At 37.1% G+C, this 27,520-nt stretch overlaps 1 protein-coding gene across 1 annotated transcript; it reads left to right on the forward strand.

Annotated features, from left to right (window-relative positions):
- Positions 1 to 7,168: 7,168 nt before the first annotated feature.
- Positions 7,169 to 27,384, forward strand: LOC308349172 (cytosolic 5'-nucleotidase 1B-like; the record flags this gene model as incomplete). The annotated part of the gene is made up of 10 exons (XM_080813689.1): positions 7,169 to 7,201; positions 9,201 to 9,290; positions 9,599 to 9,781; positions 10,384 to 10,521; positions 12,386 to 12,853; positions 13,171 to 13,338; positions 14,708 to 14,837; positions 17,721 to 17,843; positions 18,312 to 18,496; positions 27,052 to 27,384. The coding sequence occupies 10 exons, from the start codon at positions 7,169 to 7,171 to the stop codon at positions 27,382 to 27,384; spliced, it is 1,851 nt and encodes a 616-aa protein (XP_080669815.1).
- Between the last annotated feature and the right edge of the window lie 136 nt (positions 27,385 to 27,520).

Genomic DNA, 27,520 nt, shown 5'->3' on the forward strand with positions numbered 1-27,520 from the left:
CTCAAAAAATAGGAAATGTCTTTAAATCAAGTGCCAGGAGCAGCCCTAGCTAGCCCATGTTCACAGAGATGGATGATGTCAGTTAAATGAGTGCTGTAGGCAATATTTTAAGGTAACTCCTCCACAACAAAACCTTCACTCTTGAATAATTCCCTCCCCTGTGAATACAAGGGGATGTTACTCCCATGATTATGTTATTGTACATGGCAAAAGGGATTTTGTAGCTATAATTAAGGGTACATATCAGTTGACTCTGAGTTAACTGAAAAGGAGATTATCCAAGTAGGCATAATCTAATCATCTGAGTTCTTTAAAAACAGTTTTCTCTGTCTGCTAACAGAAGAGAAAGGCAGAGGGATTCAAAACATGAGAGGAATTCAAACAAGACAGGTTCTCCATTAATGAGATAGAGAATGTGGGGCAAGAATCTGAGAATGACCTCCAGGAGCTGAGAGTAACCCTTGACCAACATCCAACAACTTGGACTTCAGTCCCACAATCACAAGATACTAGATTCTGCCAACAACATGAACGGGCTTGGAAGCAGATTTTTCCCCAGAGCTTCTAGATAAGAGCCCAGCCTGGCTGACTCCTTAATTTCAGCCTTAGGAGACCTTGAGCAGAGAACCCAGATGAGCCGATCTTGATTTCTGTTTTGCAGAACAGTGAGATAATAAACTGACATTTTTTTAAGCTGCTAAATGAGTGAGGATTTGTCATACAGCAGTGGAAAATGAAAACAGCAAGCTGATCCAAATGGCAGATGGAAGCATTAGGAAAACCTGAGTCTTTCCCTTTCTCCCCAACCTCTCTCTGTAATCTCAGGCAAGGCATACCTGTGTTGACTTATCTTAAGCCTGATATTCCCCAAACTATTTACTCTGTGATAGGGACAGTGTCCATGGCTCACTATACTAAATTTTGTATTATACTATTGATTTGAAATATATCATTAGACCACATGTTCCACATATTTTCATATTCAATACCTCACCTTACTTAGGTAGTAGAGCATCGGTCATAGGATTATATCAATGCTCTATGCAATATTCTGTTCATAATTCACCAAAACAAAATGATAATTAATACCCATTATTGCTAGGCACCTTATTATACTATCAGTAACCTTCACAACCTCTCTGAAAAGTAGATATTATTCCAGTTTGGAGGTCAACAGAATTAAAGTTTGGATGAAGTTAAGTGGTCCAAAGATACTGACTAGCAGAAGTAGGATTTTAATCCAGCTCAGTCTTACTCCTAAATTCAGAACTCTATTGGAGAGTGGTGCATAGATCTGTAAAATGGGCTGTGAAGAAAGCAGATTGGTGATCACCTCATGCTGGAAATGGGCAGATGGGGGATGATATCTTAAGGGTGTTAGTTTATTTTTGAAATGATGACAATATTCTAAAATTGATAGTAACGGTTATACAACTTTGTGAATACACTAAAATCCAATGAATTATACACTTTAAATGGGTGAATTGTATAGTATGTTAATTATATCTCAATAAAACAGTTTCTAAAAAGAAAACAGAAGGATCTTATAGGAGAAGTTGAGGGATATAAGGTGAGGGAAGTAGGTAAGGAATGGGTATGGGCTAAGTTATGGGAAGCCTTGCATATCAGGCTATTCTGACTGAAATCTATTCCTTCAAAAATAATGGTTCCGCATAAAGGCTTTTTAAAAAACATTTTATGTATTTATTTGACAGACAAAAGGGGAAGAGAGAGAGAGCACAAGCAGCAGGAGTAGAAGAGGGAGAAGCCGGCTCCCCACTGAGCAGGAACCTAGGATCATGACCTAGCCAAAGGCAGTCACTTAACCAAGTGAGCCACCCAGGCATCCCCCAACAAAGGGTTTTAAATAAGGGAGTGAAAACTCCTTTTAGTGTTTTAGAAAGATACCTCCAGTGGGTACGAAGATGAATTTGAGAAGAGGGATGCCATACTATAGACTAGGAGGTTGATAAAGAGACTCTTCCTTAACTCACTGAAAAGATGGGACTTGACCTAAAGGTAATGGAATAGAAGAAGGCCTAGTGCCTGAGAAACAATGCAGAGAGAAAAGAGATGTAACTTTTTAAGAGCCTGAGATAAGGAAGGAGAAGTTAAAGACAACTGGGCTTTTTAGTTTGAGAGGCCAGCTTTGCAAGGACGATGCCACCTGACCGTTTGTAGAGCATGGGGGGACTGGACAGTGGAATTTTTAAAAGCTCCTAAGTCATTCTATTATGCAGCCAAGCATGTGAAACTCTGACTTGGATAGTTTCTTTCTAGTTGAGGCTGACAGAAAAGGACACAGCTTTCATGTACCAAATGCTTGTAGCCCAGCCAACAAAACACAGATCTGCTGAATAGAGGTGAAGCCTCATCATGAACAACTTGGGGTCTGATGGGCCCATCCAAGTGACAGTTTCACTGATGGAGGCTTTTATTAAAACATAAAATTTAAGGTAAGGAGAAGATTATTTGAACTGGTTAACATGGAATCAGTAGGCTAACTACAACCATACTGTAAGTAGTAAGAATTCCTCACTACTTTAGTACAGTGATTATCAAAGTATGGTTCTCAGACCAGCAACATCAACTTCATCTAGGTGCTCGTTAGAAATTTGTAGATTCTAATCCCAACCTAATGATCACAAGCCCTGGAAATGAGGCCCAACAATCTGTGCATATTTTTTTAATGAAGTAAACTTCTTAAAATTTTGAAATAATTGTAGATACATAGTCAATTGTAAGAAACAGTACAGAACAATCCCATCACCTTTGCCCAGTATATCCCAATGGCAGCATCTTGCAGAACTATAGTACAGTGTCACAGCCAGGATATCAACGCTGATACAATCAAGTCAAAAATAAGAGTTCTTCTACTATCATAAAGATCTTTCATGTTGCCCATTTATAACCATAACTAATTCCCTCTTGCCCTTACCTACTTCTTAAGCCCTGGCCACTACTGTCCCCATTTCTATAGTTTTATTACTCAATAATGTTATATAAATGGAATCAAACAATATAATTTGGGGGGATTGGCTTTTTTCATTCAGTATAATTCTCTGGAGAGTCATCCAGGTTGTGTGAATCAACCAATCAACCATTTGTTTCTTTATATTGCTTAGTAGGGATGTTTGTGTAACCATTCACCTACTGCAGTCTTGTTTCAAGGAGCCATCCAGGCAATTCTGTTGCATGTTTGTTTTTGAGAACCACTGATCCCTAGATGAAGAACTTAAAAAGACAGGGAAGAAAAAAAGCTTTTTTCTACTGCCACTTCCAACTCACTGACCTTACAGGTCTTCTCAGAGATACGGAAAACCACTTCTTTTCATCTTTACTACTACTGTTAACATAGTACTCTCTATCCTGCTTATGGTTGCTATGCATTACATAAGGGATTGGTGTCTTTATTTAAGAAATATTTATTGCAGTGCCTTCTAGTAACTGTTCTGGACACCAGGAAGACAGCAATGGAAAAGGTATACAGGTCCCTGCTCATGAATAACTTTCAGGACAGTGGGGCCAGAGGAGATAATAAACAAATAGTCAGGTCAAAATAAATGCCATCTGCTTTCAGGCCAACCAACCCAACGTGGCCCTCTTGAACATAGCTCCAACATGAGCACTTGGATTCTGATGGGCCCATCCAACTACATGTTTGAATCTACTGGTCACTGAGGAAAGATTTTGTACTAAGGAACTTTAGCTGAGAAAGCAGATACTCAGGAAAATATTATTCGTAACAGCAAAATCCAGGAGATACTCCAAATATTCAATAGTAGGGAACTACTTATGTAAATTGTAGCAGACCCACTCTAGAGCATATGGAGTCATCAAATTGGTGATTACTCAGACAACATAATATAATGAAAATACCTTTTTCTAATATCATATAGAAAAAAATCAAGATATTGAGTTATATATACTATATAATTCTAATAGTATTTTATGAAGGAAGAAAGATTAAACTTCAAGCAAATGGATGAGGAAACTTTGGAAGACTAAAATTATAATTGTGACTATCAGGATACTGAGTTCATAGATGCCAACTTTTTCTGAACTCTCTAATTTTCACTGATTTCATTATCTTTGAACCTATCTATCTACATACATGTAAAGATTTTAAATATTAATAAATGTTGATATTATGACATGTTAGTGACTTTTGTGTCTTTTCACTCAGAGAAGAAAAACTATGAAGGTAATAGAGCCACTTTCCACAATATTAATTTCAATAGATCAGGGTGGACGTGGTGAAGAGAAAGATTCTTCAGAGTCTTCCAAGTATACTAGTGTCAAGTTGTATTCCTCAATATGCATCTTATGTTATGAAAATCTCCTGGCTAAAGAAGAGTTCACTAGTGTCCCCAGAAATTTTGTGTAATGTCACAACCTCACAAGAAAATAAGAAATAGCAGAAGGATGGCCAAGTAGGAATCGTGTCCCACAAATGACTCTCCCATGTTCTCTTCGCTCTATCAGGGGAATGGGTATATTCCTCTCGGTAACCATGGCAGGAATCAAAACACATTTGCCAAATAGATGGAGAATGCCTATTTAGACATGTTTGTGGTATTCTACAATATCTTTTAAGCCTTTTATGGAGATCTTTTCTTAAAACAAAAATTTTATCCACAACTAAAACTGACAATGAAAACGTCGTTATAAAAACCAGTTTTGGGTGATCTGAGAAGGGTGCATGACAATGTCAGAACTTTGCAGTGTCTTGGCGTTATTACTGAGGTTGAACTCATAGAGAAACAAATCCAAAACAAACAGAAGATATGTTGCTATGACAGCTAATTTTATGTAATAACTGGACTGGGCTAAGGGATGCTCAGATAGCTGGTTAAACATTATTTGGAGTGTATATGTAAGGATGTTTCTGGAAGAGATTAGCATCTGAATCAGTAGACTGGATAAAGAAGATCCACAGACATCATCCAATCCAGTGAGGGTTTAAACAGAGGAAAAAAAAATGGAGAAAGAGTGAATTCTCCCTCTCATCTTGAGATTAAACACCCATCTTCTCCTCCTGCCCTCTGAGGTCACAGCTCCTGATACTCAGAGCTTTTACCCTGAGGCTTAAACCAGTGGTTCCTCAGGTTTTCAGGCCTTTGACCTTGGATTGGAAGTTCACCATTGGCTCTCCTAGTTTTCAGGGCCTTCAGATTCAGACTGACTCATATCACTGGTTTTTCTGGTTATCCAGCTGGCTAATGGCAAACTGCATGACTTTCCAGCCTTCACAATCACATGAATCAGTTCCCATAATAAATGACTTCTTATATGTCTATATATCTCCTATTAGCTCTGTTTCTCTAGAGAACTCTATCTAACACAGCTGCCTACATGTTATGTGTAGTTTTCAGTGCTCAACAACAAAGTTAATAATCAGAAGATAATAAAGGAAAACAAATCAGGAAATCTGAAAAAAATACAAATTATTATTTAATATCAACCTCAGCACTCATAACAAAATGATATATTTAAATTTCAGTACATAAAATAATTAAAAATTCTCATGAGGCTCATATTCTATCCTAGGCTGTGTATCATGGGAAAAGACAAATAATCAAGGAATTTATTGAATATATGGACTCTGATTTACATGGAAGAGTCACGGAGCGGACCAAAAGCAAAAGCCAATCTTGGCTGCAGGCTAAAAGGACTAGTCAGAAATCAAAAACTCTTTCATTCCTTCATATCTGCAAAATCTTTTTCCTGTGTTTTACAGAACACAAGTCTCAGAGCTCTCCTCTTCCTAACTGCTATTTTAACTATCCCTTCCCAGCCTGCCCTCCTTGCTCTTGTCTCCATCAGTAGGTCTAGAGAGTTTAGGATATGGGAAGAATCACCAAACTAACATCTGATTGATTATACATGTATAGGAACAGTAAGTATTTTTAAACTTCTGTTCCTAAACCAGATTGCATTGGGGATTAGAGATTTCTACTTGAACTCTCTAGTATAACTACAGCAGAATTATGAAAACAGTAAAGCAAATATTCATTAATCACTTCTAAATACCAGGCACTGTCTTAAGTACTACATACTAGCTCAACTATCACAACTACAATTTGATGTTGATACCATCATTTTCTCCACGTTGTAAATATGGAAATTGAGGTTTAGGAAGATTAAACACGCTTGTTCAGGATTGCAGTGAGATACCGGCAGGGGCTGGGATGCAGGGGGAGAGTGGAGAAAGAATTTAAACCCAGGTCCTCTAAACTTGAGGCTGCATGTTTCACTTTCTGGAAGACCCTTTGGAGAACTTTGCTTAAATCTCACAAGAACTTTTGATTTCCAAACAAAGTTATGAACTCCAATTAAGAGAGGTAGAAATCTGCCTTAGTTCATGATGGTCTGACCAACTCAGGCTCGTATGTGAGTCTCTTATCTAAAGCTTGGGTGAAGATAAAATCAGAGCCATAAAATGCATTGCATTAGTAGACTCTGTAAACCAGAGATGGGGGCTGGATTTTACATATATTCTGTGTGCATACAAGAGGGACAAATGTGTGTTTAAAAGTTCAAGCATGGGGCAAATGGCAAGAAAGACAGTGCGGGTATCATTCTACTGGACATAGGGAGAATGTTTTGAAATGTGACATAGAAATGACCTTGGCATTGTGAAAGAAATACCCAACACGAAAGCTAAAAACAAGTCTAAACTTCATGTCTAGAACGAAATCTTAGCTGTCAAAAATAGTCTGTAGATTGCAGGAAGTTCTCCAAAATCTGTTGGGATGAACAATAATAAATGATTGGGTCCACAAATGAGTTTACCATTCATTTTGGCACTGCCAGAAAATGTACAGCCACAGTGGGGTTTATATGATGAGTAATATAGTAATGTTTAAAAAGAAAGAAGCAGTAATACTCATATTGCTTCATATTAAACATTTTAAGATTGTTTAGACATCACTTCTGAAAAACTTTAAGAATGGTTATGAGAGGATGTACTCAACTATGAAGAAATACTATTGCTTTTTTTAATAGTCACATATTCAGAGTCAGTTTGTTACTATGGAATCACATATGATGTCATAAATTTGACATTCTAAATGCAAACCTAGGCAGAGTAACCGAAACATCAGGAAATGGAGCTGGGGAGAGGAAAACCTGCATAACAACAAAAGAAATTCAGGACTTAAAAGAAATGAGTCAAACATCCCTGAAACAGAAAAAGAAGGTGAGTGAATTGAATGTCCTAGAATCTTGCCAATGAGCTAAAGAAATGTAGACATCAACAAATGTAGATATCATTACCTCTAGGATTGTTCTGTAACAATTAAATCACTTCAGATAACGACTATATCTGGAGTAAAGGGAAGGAAAATGAAGAATATAAAGAATGGAGAAAAGTGAGATTAAAGCATTCAGAATCAATCTAATAATACAGCATTTATTAAGCATGTGCTCATATGTTAGTGGCAAGAGGAGAAAACACTGTTGCTATCTTTGAAGAATGCATAGCCTAGTAGGGAAGAGAATACATAAACAAAGTACAATTCAGTGCTCAGTAAAAGTATGTACAAAAGACACAGGCAACACAAAGGAATGTTTAACTCTGGGAACTTCTCCCAGGTCATGCTGAGCTGGGTTTTGAAGAAGATTAAAGAGAAGAGGAGGTTACAAGGAAATAGGGTGATATGTAGGCAAATACAAGTCATTTAGCACAAGCGAACATACAGATAAATGTGTACCATGGTGGGCAAGCTGGAGGTAGACAGGATACACCATGAGACTCTTGGTCTGTAAAGCCAAGTGAACAAAGAGTGTATCTAGAAATGAAGCATAACTATATTTATGTTTTATAAATAGCACTTTAAAGAGATGGATGGGGTCGATGGATCTAGAAGTTGGGAGGATTTGAGGTTATGAAATCTAATTAAAAGTCTATAATGTTAAGAATGCAGGCCCATAATGTTCTGAGATCTGGAACAAGGCAATGATAATAGGGATAGAGAAAAGGGATTTAGTTTTAAATATCTTTTGCAGTTATAAGTGACAGGATTTTATGGTGACGATGTGGTGAGTGGCTGGAAGGATTTTAGGATCTAGTTCTAGGACCACATAGCTCTGCCATTCTCTGCAGTCATAGACTCAATCATCCAACTTACACTGACGCAAAGAGTATTATGCACAGACTGGTCCTGACCACATTGGTCTAAGCTAGAAGATGAGCTCTTAAAACAGAGAAATAACACTAATCTTGATCACAATACACCTACCAAATTAGCATGAAGCAATACAAATAATGTTCCAATACAATGGTATTTTCCTCAATTGAAAAGGAACATATTTGAATAGTGTCCATGACACAGATCATCTCCCTGGGCTCTCCTACATAGTCTTCCCTATCAGTTTGTTCACGAGAGACCCCCTTCCACTCTAGCTGGTATGAATAATTAGAGAATATGTAGAGAAGGCAGAACTGTCAAGAGATCTGCATAGGATTAAGAACCTTGATTTTAAAGGGGCGCCTGGTGGCTCAGTGGGTTAAAGCCTTTGGGTCGTGATCCCAGGACCCTGGGAATCGAGCCCTACATTGGGCTCTCTGCTCAGTGGGGAGCCTGCTTCTCTCTCTCTCTGCCTGCCTCTCTGCCTATCTCTGTCTGTGAAATAAATAAATAAAATCTTTAAAAAAAAAAAAAAGAACCTTGATTTTAAAAATCAAGCTAATATTGGTGAGGCTTAGATTCACAGAAGATTGGAGTTAGGGTTTATTAAGAAAACAAACGAAGTTTCAATTCTACATGGCCAAAGGAAAAGTTCCCTAAGTAGCAACCTTCAGAGTATTAGAGAAAATAAAAGTTATTCTGTGGGAGAAATTTCACATTTAAATCAAAGTCCTACTGAGCTCTGGAAAATTCTCCCATAGCATTTTTGCTTGTTATCATTTTTTTGAATGATAAATGCCTCATGCCTCAAATCTACAAACCAAAATATTTCTATATTAAAAAATGTTTATATAGTTCTTTGATATGTGTTATTTTTATTAACATCTGTTAGAACAGAAGGAAAATGTCTAAAATTTATATATATATATATGATATATATATCACATATATATTAATTATATTGGAAAAGAGGGAAATTCTAATTTTTATTCATCCTTTTATTCCCAAACTCAAGGTTTCTAATGCTCCTGAGATTAATTAATAAACATTCTTTGTTTCCATATTAAGAATGAGACTGGATCGAGGAACTCAAAAGACAGCCTAGACACAGAGAAAAGAAAGGATTCTGAGAAATCAGGAGTTCGTCTGAGCACTCAGGTGAGCTGACCTCTTTAGAGTTGGTTAGAGAATTAAAGAGAAGAAAAGCACAACAGAAAATTTAAGGGGGCAGGAATGTTCTGGGAGAGAAGACTGAGCTGCCAAGATTTCTATTAAGGGATACCTAATGTCCTCATGGAGAGGTTAAGGACAAACTAGGAGAAGCTAGTCCCTGCCTTCCCCACCAGTAGACATCCCCATAGCCATCTTCTCTGTTCAGTCTATGGGAGGAGACTGGTCTTTGTTCAGATTAGGGAGGGAAGGGGAGTCTGGCCATCACATTGACCATTTTCTGCACAATCTTTCAGATGAGGCGTGCAGTCAATCCGAATCACTTGCTGAGATGTTGCCCCATGCGAGGTCACTCGTCGTGTAGACGCTGCCTTTGTGCAGCTGAGGGAACAGTACCTCTTGGCCCCTGCCGCACAATACATATTTATATTCACATGTGCCTGTTGTGGGAGCAGGGCCGGCAGATCACCATGATCAGGGTGAGCAGAGATCAAACTACTGATTTTGGAGGGGAGCCACAGGCAATCTGGGTGAGGGGAAGGATATGGGGAATAGAAATTTCCACTTGCCTCTCCATAGTGTCTTCCAGCTTGACTCCTCCCAAAGGAAATGCTAGAGTATTCTACTTCCCCTTAGGCAGCTGGTTGAGAGCCCTGATTCAGCCTCGTTTAGGTGCTAGCTGCCCTCATCTTTGTGGTTAAAAATGATAAATATGTCTTCTTAGCTTCAGCTAAAAGGCTTAGCCTTAAGGGAAGAAGTGGGGAAAAGGTCAGAAAAATGGTCAACACTACCATGGTCCATATAAGAGTCACAGATGAAAAAATATGAGACATCAGATTTGTTTCTTAGTTTTGGATTCTCCTCCAGGTGGATCTCCACTTTTTTTCTCATCATAAAATTTAGGATTGGGCCAGAGCTAGAATAGTACATAAGTGTCAACACTGAATTAAGGTCATATAGGACAGGGACCTTCTCATTGGGTTCTGCTATGTTTAGCTTGAAATGGTGGTTCTGTAGGCACATGCACAGCAGGAGTGGGTAGTGGGGTATTACACCCCTGGGTCTCTTCTTTCCTCCAAAGGGATCACAGGAATTATCATTGCCAAAGACTGATTCCCGGGGGTACGTTGTGCGAAATCAGTGGTCCCGAACTTCACGGAGCCCATCCACCAGAGCTCCATCAGTAGACGAACCCAGAAGCAAGAACACCAGTCTTAAGGTAGAGATGGGAGATGAAGGAGAATGTGATATAATAATGATGATGATAATGATAATGATAATGATAATGATAATAATAGTTAACATTTATTGATGCTTTCTATGTGCCAGGACCTATTCTATGTGCTTCACATGTTTTAGCTAACTCAGTGATCATTAAAACAAATAAACCCATAAGCTCCAGTTGAGAAAATCGAAACACAGAGTAACTTGCCTAAGCTCTCACATTAATAACACTAACTGAGGTAGATTAAAACCCAGGGTCACTAAGTCTATAAGCTGTGCACTAACTTAATGATTAAGCCCTTTGACTTCTCTGTCTTTCCTTCATTCATTCAACAACTATATGCTGAGTAATCAAGACTTACAAGGTGGGATGGGCCAATGTTTACAGCAGCAATGTCCACAATAGCCAAACTGTGGAAAGAGCCCAGATGTCCATTGACAGATGAATGGATAAAAAAAGATGTGGTGTTTATACACAACGGAATACTACTCAGCCATCAAAAATATCTTGCCATTTGCAACGATGTGGATGGAACTGGAGGGTATTATGCTAAGCAAAATAAGTACATCAGAAAGAGATAATTATTATATGATCTCACTCATATGTGGAATTTAAGAAACAAAACAGAGAATCATGGGAGAAGGGAGAGAAAAATAAAACAAGATGAAATCTGAGAGGGAGGAAAAACCACAGGAGACTCTTAATCATAGGAAACAAACTGAGGGTGCTGGAGGCAGGGAGGAGGCTGGGAGGATGAGGTCACTGGATGATGGAGATTAAGGAGGGCACATGATGTAATGAGCACTTGGTGTTATATGCAACTGATGAATCACTGAACTCTACCTCTGAAATTAATAATATACTATATGTTAATTGGATTTAAACTAAGAAAAAAAAAAGATGAAGAAGGGGTGGAAAAAATCAACAAAGTAGATAAATTGTTGAAAAGTATTGGATTGTGTGGTGCTTTGGTCCCTTAACTAGGCCTGGCCCCAGGAGGAGAAAATGTTATTTCTGAGATTAAGTTTTTGGATGCAGAGAGTGAGTGACACAGACCTCACCACTGGGAGAACATGTGTCTCTGTGAAAAGTGGCTCAATAGTCTAACCAAGAATATGCCTTTTGAGACACGTGAAACAATCATAAAAAGTGAAATAATATATAGATGTCTAATAATTTATTGCACACTTTAGTAAAGATATTTTTTCTAGAATCCTTCCTTTTATTTAGGAAGATGATTACTATATTAAAGGGTTCCATTGGCAAACAGTTCTAAAGGCAATGGGAAGATACTCGGCTTTCCAGTCTACCAACCTTCCCAGCAATCACTGCATCAATCACAGGGCAAATGTATAAACAGATACCTCCAGGTGTTTTGTAGAATCTGCTGGTGAGAACATCTGGTCTTAGTTGCTCATAGAGTTAACTGGAGGTCACAGATGAAGGTAGTGGTGAGCAAGAACATCCTACCTGGAGGTCTCTGATTGAGCAAGTTTAAGGGAAGCAAGCAACAGAACTTTGCAAACCACAGACCAGATGCCTAAGGGCAGGGAAGAAGACCTGTGCCCTATCCACTCCAGAAAATAGGAAAAAAAAAAAAAAAGTGTTAGTTGCTGATGGGGAAGGTAGGGGAAAATAAAAGCAGTCTATCTCTATGTCTGTATAAGAGACATACCCAATAGCTGGGGTCCTGAAACATCTGAGCCCCTTCAAGCCCTACTGAAAGGAGCTAGGATGAACCAGGATCCTACTAAGGGCTAAGAATGGAACAGAGGGAAGGGGGACGCTTCTTGACTCCTGCTGGGCAGAGACGGGGACAGGTGAACATCTAACTCAGACTCCTCCTTTATTGCTCCAGCTCCCCAGTAGCTCCACGACCTCCCGGACTTCATCCACCTCCCCCAGCCAGCAAGAGTCCCTGAAGCAGCTGTCAGAGGAGCCCTCGCCGCCCACACCACCTTTGCCTTCCACTCCACCTATGCCTCTGGACTCGCATCCTCCCACCCCGCCGGAGCCCTTTAGCTCCTCCAGGCGCAGCACCAAGATGCACGAGAATCCTGAAGCCTGGGCGCACAGCATCGTGCGGGAAATCCGGGACTCCCGGGACTCCATGCCGCAGAGAGATTACCCGCGCACACCCCCCACCGAATGGAAGGCTTATACCCAGCGCAGATCAACCTACTCTTCCCAGCTAGATCAGGACTGTCTGTCAGAACTGCCCCGGCAGCATCGCCAACGCGAGGAAGAGGAGGACGAGGACGAAGCCTACTGGGCCTCGGTGAAAACTCTGTATGAGAAGATCCCCAGCTGCTCCCGCCCCCGACCGGTGAGCAAGTCCCACAGACCTGGTACTGGAAATCCGCCTCCCCACCCAGCCCCCAGACCCGTGCAACCCGGCAAACCTGAGTCTCTCCCAGCCTCCCTTCTCTCTAATGTGCGGGGAAGTCCTGTGCTGACCCCTGCGTCTCCCCTACTCCTGCAGCCTGAGTTGGGAGGGAATCCCAGCTCTTGGCTATCTCCAGCATCCCAGTGCTCCAAGTGGGGCCTAGCTGTTTTCTTCCCACCTTGCCCTGGCATCAGCCCCTTTTCTGATCCATTCAGTCGTATGACTGACTCTCCTCCCATTGGTGGCCCTTTCTGCAGCCTAAACCCAAGAATGCCATCACCATCGCTGTGTCATCCCGGGCGCTTTTCAACATGGTGGATGGGAGGAAAATCTACGAGGAGGAGGGTCTAGAAAAGTACATGGAATATCAACTCAACAACGAAAATGTCATCCTGACCCCAGGACCCGCCTTCCGCTTTGTTAAGGTACCCTGAAAAACTGTGTTTGGAATGTCAGGACCCTGGATGGAGAGGGAAGGACCCAGGCAGACCCTTGGGATCTCATCCAGTGTCCCTTATAATTCCTGGCACCCTGTTGTAATTCTTGCCCTTTTCACGTTGGCCCCAGGTCAGTTTATGCTTCACACAGAGGCTCCAAGATTGGTGAGGAAGGGCCTCCAGTTCTAGATTTGGGATGTTGAGAAGGACTTCAATAGAGTTCTAATCATGACACCTGTTAACACCTTTGTTCCCTTCCTAGGAGTGGTACCAGAAGCAATAATGAGTTTACAATCCCAGCAGTAGAAACAAAATGCCTCATTAAAATGAAATGAAATTCACTTTAGCTGTTTTTTTTCCCCAAACAAAACATATTAAGAAAAATCAAGATGATCTTGGTTGGCACTTGGTTGGGGGTGGGGGCACAATTTTAATAGAAAAAGTAAGGTTCTCTGAACTTATACTGAAATGTATAGCATTTATAACACTGGTCCTCTACATAACTTATACAAATGTTACACAATAACAATCATAACCAGGTAGAAAAAACGACACCTACAAGCTGTGAATAGAAATTACTTATGGGGCATGGTAGAAGCATCAGGGGAAACCCTAACCTAAAGACTCAAATTTTAAAAATAGACAAAGTGGGGCACCTGGGTGGCTCAGTGGGTTAAGCCTCTGCCTTCGGCTCAGGTCGTGATCTCGGGGTCCTGGGATCGAGCCCCACATCGGGCTCTCTGCTCTGCGGAGAGCCTGCTTCCTCCTCTCTCTCTCTGCCTGCCTCTCTGCCTACTCATGATCTCTGTCTATCAAGTGAATAAATAATAAAAATCTTTAAAAAAATAAAAAATAAAAAATAGACAAAGTGCATTGGTAGCAAATATCCTAAAATTAGAACAATACAGAGATGATAGCATGGCTCCTGTGCAAGGATAACATGCTAATTCATGAAACATTCTATATTCTATATTTTCACAATAAATAATAATCACAAGATGATCAAGAAAATAAAAGCAGATTTTAGGAATCAAAGAAAAAAATTTGGCAAAGCTTGGAAGGGTTAGCCTGAACCTTCTCTCTACCTACCCCACAGAGAGAATTCTAGAAAACCAAATGTTGTTAACAATTTTCAACAAACATTAGCTACCTATTCAGCAAATATTAACGAGATCCTGTATATAAGAGTCTGAAAATAGAGAAACGAATGGCATGCCTTAAAGGAGCCATAATCTCTCAGTGAAGAGTCTCCAGAGTTTGAATTTGACACCAGTGATATCCTTTCTCTCCAGACCCCAGACTCCAATAGCCACCTTGCCTGGCCCTCTTTACATGCACTCATGTTTGTAACCTGCAGGCACTGCAGCATGTTAATGCGAGACTCCGTGAGCTGTATCCTAGTGAACAGGACTTATTTGATATTGTACTGATGACTAATAACCATGCCCAAGTGGGAGTGCGGCTTATAAACAGCGTCAATCACTATGGTAAGTAAAATAAATACCATGTGGAAGAACAGCTTGCTGCTCTGGGAGAGAGAAGCCATGTTATTTTGCTAACTGTGGCCTCACTAATGCAGTGTCTTTGATACTGACACCCCCTTCTGCGTGAGGAATGTTTATTTGCCTATGTCAGAGAAAGAGAGGCCATGTTCATTTTTAACTTTAGCACAGAGTTGGGCCCAAAGCCCTGGACTTAACTTGTCAAGTGTGAATTTCAAAGTCTTAATCCCAGCTCCTGCAATATATTTCTCTGCTTTATGTTTTTCACTTCTGAACTTGACTTCAAGGAGCCATCAACCCAGAGGCATTCTCTGTGTGATCAAACTTCTTGCTCACCACAGATCTGTGTTTAAGGTTTGTGAGTTTTCACCTTTCCTTTCCACTCTTACAATCTGGTTCTCCCTGACTGCTCTCCCCACACATCAAATCCATACCCATGTCAGCAAAATTGTCTTTGTTCCTTTACGTGGAAATTTTGACTGACTCTAGTCCCCTCATAGCATTTCCATCAGTGTGTTGGATTCTTTAAGAGAAAAATCCCCAATTTCCTGGTATGGAATTATATGACTTGTTATTTGGGGATCTTTAGACTATTTTCTAAGTGACCCATCCAGGTTTATGGGTACATGAAGTCAAAATAAGATTGAACTTCGGCATATTTAAATTCAAGGTTTAAAGTAGGCATGCTTATGAATAATCAAGGTGTATTATAACTTATGAGTTTTCCATTATCCTAATTATAAGGCTGATGTCTGAGGGGTCCCTAGGTGGCTCAGTCAGTTAGGCATCTTTCTGCCTTTGGCTCAGGTCATGATCCCAGGGTCCTGGGGTCCCTGCTGAACAGAGAGCCTGCTTCTCCCTCTCCCTCTGCCACTCCCCCTGCTTGTGCTCTCACTCTCTCTCTCTCTCTCTCTGTGTCAAATAAATAATTAAAATCTTTTAAAATTAAAAAAAAAAGGGCTGATGTCTGAGACATATTTTTAAAAATACTTGGCTTTCAAAAATGCAGCTTTCTTAGTGTTTTGACGTGGAAAGGAACACAGATAAAAGGTTTAGCATAGATGAGTACCATAATCACTCAGTAAATAGCAACTATTACTTTTTACAACACACAATCTTGCACAGTTTAGTAGGTGACTTAGGTCTATCTGTCCCTCACCAAACTGAGCCCAACAAGGCTAGTAGCATAAAGAAGCATAGTTATCTACCCATCAATTCTGCTAATGAGTTGACTGAGCTCCATCTTCTCATGCAGCCTTATTCATGAAACACCAACAGCCTTTCACCTGGAAGAGGTAGTTAGTTGTTTCCCTTCTCTGGGTGTTGAAGGCAATTTGTATCTCCCTCTTCTATGGCTGTTACATTATCATTCTCTGTTTTACATGCCCAGCTGCTCAGTGAACTGTGATCTCCTTAAGACAGGGGAAGATGTTTTAATTGTTTCTGAAGTCCCCAACGCCACTGAATAATTTCTGGTCATATATTAATATTAATTGTTATTACTTAAGGGCTTGCAGAATATACTTTTGCCACTTATGCCCAATGTCAGCTTAAGTGAAAAACTGAGAGTATTTCATTAACATCATAGCAAACCCTTCCAACTCAATTGTCAATGGACCCTATCCACTCTGTGGGTCCATACAGATGAAAAACAACTGACTAGACTCAACATTCTGCTTTATATCATGTGCAGCTACCCAGTTTATTATGAATCTAAAAAAACTTTGAATGGGTATATACTATCTTATAGGCATAATGTTATACTTTATTTAACTGTTCTCAAATCATTAAACAATGTTCTGCTTTTATAAATTATCCTGAACTGAGAGACCTTTCCACATAAATCTCTATCAGAGTTTCAGATTTTCCCTTAGAATAAAACTAACAGGTCAAAGGGTAAAAACCAATTACATTTCTTGATACATATCGTCAAATTATTTTCTAGGTAGTTTGTACCAATTTATATTTTCTTCTAAAGTGAAAATGGGTGCCTATTTTACAAAACTTTCACCAATATCTAGCATTTGTTTTTTATTTGTTGTTGATTTGAAAGACATTTAATGGTATTAATATTTAGTCTCCTAAATAACTATATTTAAAATGTCAAGTCAAGGGACACCTGGGTGGCTCAGTCGGTTAAGCTGCCGGCTCTTGGTCTTGGCTCAGGTCATGATCTCAGAGTCCTGGGATCAAGCCCTGACTCAAACTAGGAGTCTGCCTCAGGAGCCTCTCTCTCCCTTTCCCTCTGCACCCCCCCCCAACCTGATTCATGGTTGCTTTCTCTTTTGAATAAATAAATCTTTAAAAATAAATCATAAATAAATATAACTTCAAGTCAAGGGAAAAAAAAAAAACAATTTCAGACCTGTTGTTGTTTTTAGAAAACAGTTTAAATCCTAGCACTGCTTGTCATTACTATTATATTGTTCCTGAAGAAATACAGAAATGGTACTTAAAATAGAGGTACATATGAACTATCTCTTTCAACAAGTAAATAGACTATGTTTGAAGAAAAAGAACTCTGTCTAGTTTAGACAAGAGTCAATGTGAGTCAGTGGGCTTAGACAAGTTGTTATGTCTCAACTTCCTTTTCTGTAATGATGATAATAATGTCCATCATACAATTGTTGTGAGACCAAATTGGCATGGTCTACATGGATATATTTTATTTAAAAAACAGCTTTTTTATATATAATTATATATAATTTTTATATATAATAATATATAATTTCAATATTAGTGTTACAAAGCTAATTCTAAAACCTCAGTAAGCACTCAATTATTTCTAAGACAACTCTGATTTATATTTACATTTAAGCATATAGTCTTTAATCTCTGACATAAAAAATCTTTCTTGCCCAATAATAGGCTTATTAATTGACCGCTTCTGTCTGACTGGTGGAAAAAGCCCCATTGGCTATTTGAAGGCATATCTTACCAACTTGTATCTTTCTGCAGATTCTGAAAAAGTACAGGAAGCAATACAAGAAGGTATTCATTTTGTTTTATCTCTCAAGTTAATAAAGAGGTTTGCACTAGTGCTGACTTTCATTGGGCTTCATATATGATTATGTGGCTTATGTCCTTGTTAAATTTTCTGCTAAGGTGTTTCCACAAGCAGCAGCCCCTAAATCTGTCTTTTAGAACTTTGACTTTATTGGAGGTGGACATTCTCAGTGATTGTCCTACACTCCATTTCACACTTTCTCATCCATTATAGAAATGGAGGCAATGTGTAAACAACTATTTTGAGATGTGTGGTCATAAAGAGCAATTGAGTCATCAGGTTAGCTAGAAAAAATATATATATATTTACATACACATATATATGTATGTATGTGTATATATATATTTATTTCAAGGTCTGGGAGGATCTTTTTTTCTTTTTTTAATCATTAAAATGGTAGAAGAAACTGATGCCCCTGAGAAGAGTATTAATAAATCTCCATGGTCTGCCAGGCATCGCCTCTGCAACAATGTTTGATGGAGCCAAAGACATGGCTTACTGTGACACACAGCTCCGTGTGGCCTTTGATGGGGATGCCGTCCTCTTCTCTGATGAATCTGAACATATTGCCAAGGAGCACGGGCTGGACAAATTCTTTCAGCATGAAACACTATTTGAGAATAAGCCTCTTGCTCAGGTAGGTTCAGTGAGTTTGAACTAATTTTTATCTACTTATTTTCCAACATATAGACATATATATATTTTAAATTATTTTAGGCAAGCCAATCTTCATTTCTTATCCTTTATACCTTGCTCCCTTTCTTATCCTTCATACTTTTCTCCCTTTCATGAACTCCTCATTTTGAAACATCTACTGCCCACTTGGGATTTTTTGTTTGTTTGTTTGTTTGTTTGTTTGTTTTGTTTTGTTTCAGCATTCTTTTATCTATCCTTTTTGGAAGTGTTTCTGTGATCTTCTCATGATAATGAGTTCACCTCAAAATTACAAGTAATTGAGGTAATATGGCTTACCGGTAAGCTATTTCTACATAAGTTCTCAGAATAGTAAAGTGATTTCCAATAGGTCAGTAAACATTTGTGGACTTCTCTGACCATAAACCTCAAACTCACTAAGGCATTACTTAATTGAGAAAATCTGCACAATTGAGAGCTTGAATTGAATCAAAATAATGAGCCTCAAACAAGTGCAAGCTATGAACACCTAATCAAAATGAAACCGAATATTTAGGTTTTTTGGAATCAATCCATGAACTCAAGTGTTAAAGTCACAGTGTTAAAATGAATAAAACTTACAGCTTCTGATCCAAAGGAAATTTGAAACATCAAAATATTCTCCAAACTGAATCTGAACTGACAGATGAGTTTCAATCCAAGAATTTTAGCAAAGAATTCATCTTTTTTTCTCAGCTCTTCTTGAACGTAAGATAAACTTAAATGTTATTATTTTTATTACACTTACAAAAGTATAAATAGACTAACTGAAAGCCAAAAAGTTTCACTAACTCACCTCATATCACAGCAAGTGATATTTAAACTGTGTGTGTGTGTGTGCGCGCGCGCATGCATACGTGCGTGAGAACGCACACACATGTAACTTCATAGTCCCTCCCTAATAGCTTCTTCGGAAGCCTTGATCTTAGATTATGAAGTTGTTCAATGTTAACAAATTGAAAGGAAAATCCTTTGTTGTATTTTACTTAAGTCTGCTTTGCTGAAATTCAGAGCCCACTGTGTAGTAGCCTCTAACTACTACTGAAATTTGGAAGATTTCCAGAAAAAGAACACTTGGAAAAAAAAAAAAAACTTTCAAAAGCATAGTTACTTAAAGATAATCTTAAAATACCATTTTCTCATTGCAGGTAAAGAATTTAAATTTCTTTTAGACTTGGCATTAATCATTTCCCTTTTCCAAGTTAAAGACCTTGTTCTTCCCATTAAACAATTGAAATTGTGAAGCCCAACACTAGTTATTTCTGGAATACCCAACACATTTCTATTAAACATACTTGTTTTCATTATGCAGTCCTTCTGGCAGTGGATAAAGATGCTGTTTTTTACACAGACAGGGTAGCTTTTCTATAAACAGCCTCTGCCAATGTGTTCCACTCATGAGAAAGAAGTTATGAGGTATGATTATTACCCAAGCCTCTCAAGTATGTTGGTCATGGGATTTATGGCTTGGTCATGACATTGTCTCAAATGGAGGAGACAGCTGAAGAGGATTAACTTGGCCACTCTTGTAACTTTATTAAAAGCCTCCAGCGTGGCACCATAACAAGTAGTGGACATTTCCGATTTGATCCCTACCTTGTCTCACCATTTTCAGACAGTTGTTCTCCAAGTGTATGTGTGTTTGTGTGTGTGCACATGTGTGTATTTTAATCAGAACTGTTGAGGTATAATTTATATACAGTAAAATTCATAATTTTTAGTGGATGCTTCTAAGAGTTTTGACAAATGCATACAGTTATGAAACCATGACCAAACTCAAAATACTCATTATACTCACAAAATTCCCTCATGCCTCTTTGTAGCCATCCTACCCTGCTATCTCCAGGATCTATCCACTACTAATCTGATTTCTGCCCCTCTAGTTTTGCCTTTTCCAGATGTCACTAAATGGAACCACACAGGATACAATCTTTTCAATCTGACTGCTTTTATTAGCATTATATTCTTGAGATACATCCATGTCAGTCCATGTATTAGTAGTGTCTGTTCCTTTTTATTGTTGAGTCTCTTCTATGGATGTACCACATTTTCTTTATCCATTTACCTGTTGAAGGATATTTAAGTTGTTTCCAAATTTTTGACTTTTATAAATGAAGCCATTTTAACATTTGCATACAGGGTTCTGTGTAAACTTAAGATCTGATTTCTCTTGGATAAATACCTAGGAGTAGGATTACTAGGTCACACAGTATATGTGTCACTAGGTCATATATTTAACTTTATAAGATACTGCCAAAGTATTTTCCAAAGTGACAAGACCACTTTGAATTCTCAATAGCACTATATGCGAGATTTTGTTGCCCTATATTTTGCACTGATAAGTTGTTTTTTGTTTGCTTCTTCTAAGCTGTTCTAGTGATTATATAATGGTATCTCTTTGTGGTTTAAATTTGCATTTGTCTAATGACAAATGATATTGAATATGTAAGTAGGTGTTTATCTTCCATCATTTATACTTTTTGGCAAATATATCTGTTCAAATCTCTTGCTCACTTGTATTGGGCTTGTTTATTATTGATGTTTGAGAGTTAACATATTCTGGGTAGAAGTATTTTATCAGATGTGTTTTGCAAATATTTTCTCTCAGGCTCAAGACAAGCATATCTTTCTATTCTTTTTATCTTTCAGTGTATGTTGATGAACAGAAACTTATAATTTTGTTGAAGTTCAACTTGTCAGCTAATGCCTTTATTACTTGTGTTTTTAATGTCATATCTAAAAACTGACAAAGTCACATAAATTTCCTATGTTTTTGTACAACATTTTGTACTTTTAGTTTTTCTTAAAGATTATGACCTATTTTGAATTATCTTTTGTATTTATGCAAAGTATTGGTTAAGTTCACTTTTAATGCTTAGGGGTATCCTAATTGTTCCAGGAATTATTTGTCAAAAATACTGGCTTTCTATTCCTTTAGCATAGGTGTCTATGCTTTTACCAATATCACACTGTCTTGATTAGTGCAGTTTTATAGTAAGTCCTGAGATTAGGTAGTGTGAATTCTTCAAATCTGTTATATTTCAAAATTCTTTTGGATATTCTGATAATTTTGCATTTTTATACAGATTTAACAATGACCTTGTGCATTCCTGGAAAAAAAATCCACTGGAATTTTTATTTTGATTGTGTTGAATTTTTAGATTAATCTTGGGGTGGGGGACATCTAAATAGAAAGTCTTTCAGTCCATGGACATGGTATATCTCTCCATTTATTTAGGTTTTCTTTGATTTTTTCCATCAGTATTTCAAATATTTTTGTGTACAGATATCACTTTGTTAGATTTCTACCTAAGTTTTTCATAATTTTTGGTGCTATTGTGAGTGATATTTTAAACTTTTGATTTCTAATCTGTTTGTTGCAATATACAGAAATACAACTAGTTTTTGCATATCAACTTTGTATTTTACAACTTTGATAAATTGACTAATTAGTATGGTAAAATTTTTGTAGATTATTTGAGATTTTCTCCATAGACAATACTATGAATAAAAACATTTATTTCTGTATTTCCATTCTATATGTGTTTTAATTAAATTTCTTGCCTTATTACCTTTGCTAGTTCATTCAGTACAGTATTCAACAAGAGTGATAAGAAGGCACATCCTTGCCTTGTCCCTGATCTTCAGGGCAGATCATTCACTCTGACTCAGAAGTATATAGAGAATATATATTTTGTATGATTTCAGTCCTCTAAATTTGTTGAGGAGTGTTTTATGCCCAGAATATGGCTTATCATGGTGAATGTTTTATGTGTACTTGAGAAGAACATTGATTCTGTGCTCTTGAGTAGTCAAAATGTCAATTAGCTTAAGTTGACAGTGTATTAGTCAGTTAATATTGCCCAAGTTTTCCATATTGTCAATGATTTTCTATTTATTTCTATCCACTGTTGAGGAGGCAGTGTTGAAGTCTTCAAGAATATTTTGAGGATTAATCTACTTTTCCTTTTAATTATATGCATTTTGCTTCATGCATTTTTTAATCTCTTTCACTTACTGCCCAAATATTTAGGATTGTTCTATCTTCTTGTTGAATTAATCCCTTTTCATTATGTAATGTCTCTCTCTGTCTGATAGTTTTTTGCTTTTTGTTTGTTTGTTTGTTTGTTTTTTGAATTGGTGTTTTTATTGTATACATTTCTATAAGTTTTATTTTAACTGATTATGTTTTTACATGTAGATTGCTTCTCTATTTAAATTGGCTTCTTGTAGAATGATTATACACACACACACACACACACACACACATCTATCTATCTATTTCATGTTGCTTTTTTGGTACGGTCTGACAATCCCTGTGTTTTAATTGCTATTTTTAGACCATTTACATTTAATGTGATCATTACTCTGGTTGGACTGAAACCTATCATCTTCCTCCTTTTTCCTATATGTTTCATCTGTTGTTTGTTTCCCCTTTTCTTACTTTTTGCTTTTGGATTTATTGTAGGTATTATATATTTCCAGGATTCCATTTTATCTCCATTATTGACTTATAACCCATTTTAAATTTTTCAGTGATTACCCTAGGATTGACAACATACAACTTTAAGTAATCACAGTCTATTTGCAAACAATATAATGCCACATCATGTATAATGTAAGAATCTTAAAACAGTATATTCTCAACACATTCCTCCCATATTTTGTGCTATTGTCACACATTTTATTTTCAGCTATGCTATCAACTCACAGTACCTTGCTATTATTTTTTATTTGACTAAACGATTATATTTAGAATGAAGATGGTTAAGAGAAAAAATATGTCTTTTGTATTCATCTTTATTTTAAACATTTCCAGGGATCTTCATTTCTTTGTGTAAATCCAACTTTCTCCTTGGTATCATAATCAATTTGCCATAAAACCATTTTTAACACCGCATGTAGAACTGTTATGCTATTACCAAAAGCTCTACTTTTCTTTGGCTGAAAAACTCCTTATTCTCCTTCATTTTTGAAAAATATTTTATTTTGACTACATATAGTTTTTTGCATTTATCATATTTTTCTTTCAGGACTTTGAAAATACCCATCCATTATTTTCTGACTTCCATAACAGTCTCCAATACCACTTCCAGTGGTGGAGGATTTTTTTTTTCCCTTTCCCCATAGCAGTGGATTTTTACCTATGCCCTATGGGTGACAGTGTTTGAAGCCCCTCTTCTGGCAGTGTAAGACTTTTGTTACTTAGGAAACATGGGGCAAGGTGGAGTTTTAGTTTTTTCTCACAGTGGTAGCTGCTCCTGTCCTCCAGCCTGCACTACCAAGGACTGAATTCTCTCATTTTCCATCCTGCCTACAGTCTTTCTCATAAACAACTAGGAAAGTCCATGAAAACAAAACAAAACAAAACAAAACAAAACAAAACAAAACCTGTAAGAGACTGTTTTGGGTCTGTAACTTTCAGGGCTTCTTTGTTCTCTTATTAGTCCACATTTGACATTTATCAATATTTTTTTAATTATTTCAATTTTTCATACTTGCTTATATGGTATCTGGTATATAGTCTTCCACTGATTTATCAAAGATGTGTCAATTCTTGAATTCCATATGTTCTTGAAGAGCACCTTAGATTTTCTTTAGTTTTTTTTTTTTTTTCTTTAAGTTTCATGTTAGTCTATTGTCCTGTTACCTCAGCTCTCTAATGGGTTCAATAAATGTTATGATTTTTCTTTTTAGATTATCTGGGTTTTTCTTGTTAAGATAGGAGTATCATCAGTCTTTCCAACTTTCTCCATCCTAGGCAGATTCTAAATGTTTTAAGTCATACAGCTTATCAAAAAGGTATTTTTTAGTAACTTTACCTATTTCTATATTTTTATTGACAAATTATATACCTGTACTTCTGCACAAATGTTTAAATTATAAAAATACCCAAAAATAGAAATAAGAAGGGATGATATGGATACCTGGTTTCGATATGGTGACATATATGGACTGGTCTCTATTTATTCCTTTTGGAAACTACTCAAAAGCAGCAAGGAGAACTATATTCCCCTGTGTTTCAAAGCCAAATTAGTCCTGAGTTGGGTGACTCCTGCCAAGTCACTATATCCCCTTTGCAGCTTTTTCCAAAAAATTAAAAAATAAATTAAAAAATAAAATAATAATAATAGTTTTTTCACATATATATAGATATAGATATAGATCTTTCACCGTTAGAAAGTGAATTTTATTTGTCCCCCCCCCCCCGATATATGCTGCCTCAGAGAAACAGTGGTCTAAACAATGTTTAAATCTAAACAGAAAAATGAATAAGCCATGTTTATTAAGAAACAGTTTGTTTCTGGACAGAAGAGAAGAAGGGATCTTTTGAATTATGAAATCAAATCAGCCTCAAAATATTATCCTTAACCTTTGTCATAAGCCCTCTAATCGTTCGAAGGAAAACCAACCTGCTTCAGTGATGAGTAATAAAAACAGAACCAGCAGAGAATATAAGCAAAGATACTGAGAAAAAGGGAAAGAAGGGCAAAATCTAGTAAGAGATGTAGATCTCTCACTAGAAACAGTAGCCAAAGTATAGGTAAAAATTGTTAATAAACATTTACTAAAACTTTTAAAAACTTAACAAAGCAAGTCGGGTCATAAAGTAGAAACGTTAGAATCAGGGGAGAGAAGGTAAAAAGTTGAATGGTAGAACTCTGGAAATGAGGAGAATTGAAAAATAGGATTTTGGAAAGAAAAATAATAGAAAATAGATCACAGTTAAAGAAAATCCAACATATGCATAACTGGAATCCCTGAAAGGGGAAAAAAAAAAAAAAGTGACATTATGTTCTGAGGGGAGAAGAGGGTTGTGTGTGGTAAATACAAAGATGCAAATGTATATAAAAATATAAACCAAGAAAATATCTTAAATTATCAGAAAATTTTAATGCATACATTAAACTATTAAAAGAAATTGAACAAAATGATCATCATCAAGATGTGCCCTAGTAAAATTTTTTGACATCAAAGATGAAGAAGTAATTCTTTGGGGAGCCTTTACATATGGGTGGAGAAGAAAATCAAGCTGTCCTGTCTTTTCCATAGCAGTACTCAATAGCAAAAGACAGTGGAGCACTACTTATAAAAAAAAAATCTAAGAAAATGGAAAGAAAATCTAAATCACAGATTCTATTATCCAGCTAAAAGTTCATTTAGGTAAAAAAAAAAACAAAACAACAGTTGAAAATGTCATGGTTTGTTATTTCCATAATATTTTCATGAGAAAACTAGAAGACAACATTTTGGCCAACATGTAGATGGCCAGAAACACAAAGGGACAAATGAATGCAAAATATATTTCATCAAAGAACTAAAACTAAAACAATCGTAGGGAATAGGATGGCAGAAAAGAAAGTACACATTGTTTGTCCTAACAATGGGGAACTTATATAACTAATGAAAACTGGGAAATGTGGAGGAAAAAGACCTAAGGAAGAGTAAGTATGTTGATATCTTCAGTTATAATAAGTGATCAAAGGATAAGAAGTAAAGCTGATAAACAGAAATATGAAAATCTTTAATAATGAAAATATAAACATTGAGAAAAAGGAAACAAGTAAATTGGTTGTCCTCAGTCTTTTATCAAACAAGTAAATTGGATGGTTGCGGAAGAAATCGAGAATAAGAGAGAGATGAAGTACTGTAATTTCATTATTTATCACTGTAAAAAATAATAGATCCTGGATTTAAAAAAAAAATGGACGAACAGTACTATAAAAAGTTATAGTCACAAAGGTAACCAATAGAAAGAAATTATACAAACCTTCTTAAATCTTAGATGAAGCATACATACACATGCACAAAGGAAAAAACAAACACCCAAGGAACAATCCTTTAAAATCTTTAAACAAGGAAAATGCAATAAAAATCATAAGAACCATTATGACATATACTTGTAATACCAATTAATATAAATGGCCTAAAACTCCACTCTGTTTTAAAAATAAAGACTTCCAGATTGGAAAACATAGCAGAATCCAAATCTTACTCTATTCCAGAGAAACAGCTAAAACTGAGTGTTCAGAAAGGCTGAAGATATGCACAGGCAATTGTAAATATAAGACAAAGCTAGATTCAAGCCAAGAAGGCACTGAACTAGATAAAGGAGTATAACTTCATAATATTAAAGTGTGCAATTCACAAAAAGAAAACTAAAACAGTTCTTTTGGGGATTAACCAAACTTTATTTAAATAGAGTATCCCATTTTGCCATGGATAATTTATGTCTGTTGCCCTTATACTTTTTATAGAAACTTTCACTATTAAAACATCAATGTTTAGATAATAAATTATAAGGTCATCCTACATTTATTTTAGTAATGCAAGGATAGTTCTTTATAAGGAAATATACTCACATAAAATGCAAGGAGTTTCAGGATTGTTCCATTGGCCTTAGAATATTGCATGTGTAATGCAGTACTATAACCTTTTATATGTTCTTATAAGCCTCTGCTTTTTTAGCATTCACTTTATCTCACTGGATCACAGCTGTGACATATGTTCCTTTTACAGGGTCCCTTAAAAGGCTTTCTGGAAGATTTAGGCAGGCTGCAAAAGAAGTTTTATGCCAAAGACGAACGGTTACTTTGCCCTATCAGGACCTACCTGGTTACAGCCAGGAGTGCAGCCAGTTCAGGCGCCCGAGTGCTGAAAACCCTTCGCCGCTGGGGTCTAGAGATAGACGAAGCTCTTTTCCTTGCTGGAGCCCCCAAAGGTCCTATTTTGGTGAAGATAAGGCCGCACATTTTCTTTGATGACCAGATGTTCCACATTGAAGGGGCACAGAAGTTTGGCACCATCACAGCTCATGTACCTTATGGCATTAATCAAAAAATGAACAATTAGGGATGGGGAGGAGAAATAAAGCAGTAAGTCCGGTATTACAGAAGCCACTTCTTGTGGATCTCTAGGGTAATTGGATAGGTACTTCAGAAGATTGGACCAGAACTTAGTTCATTTAGAAAGGTTTCCTCTGTTTTTG

Source organism: Martes martes, assembly GCF_963455335.1.
Source record: "Martes martes genome assembly, chromosome: 9".
Classification (NCBI taxonomy): domain Eukaryota; kingdom Metazoa; phylum Chordata; class Mammalia; order Carnivora; family Mustelidae; genus Martes; species Martes martes.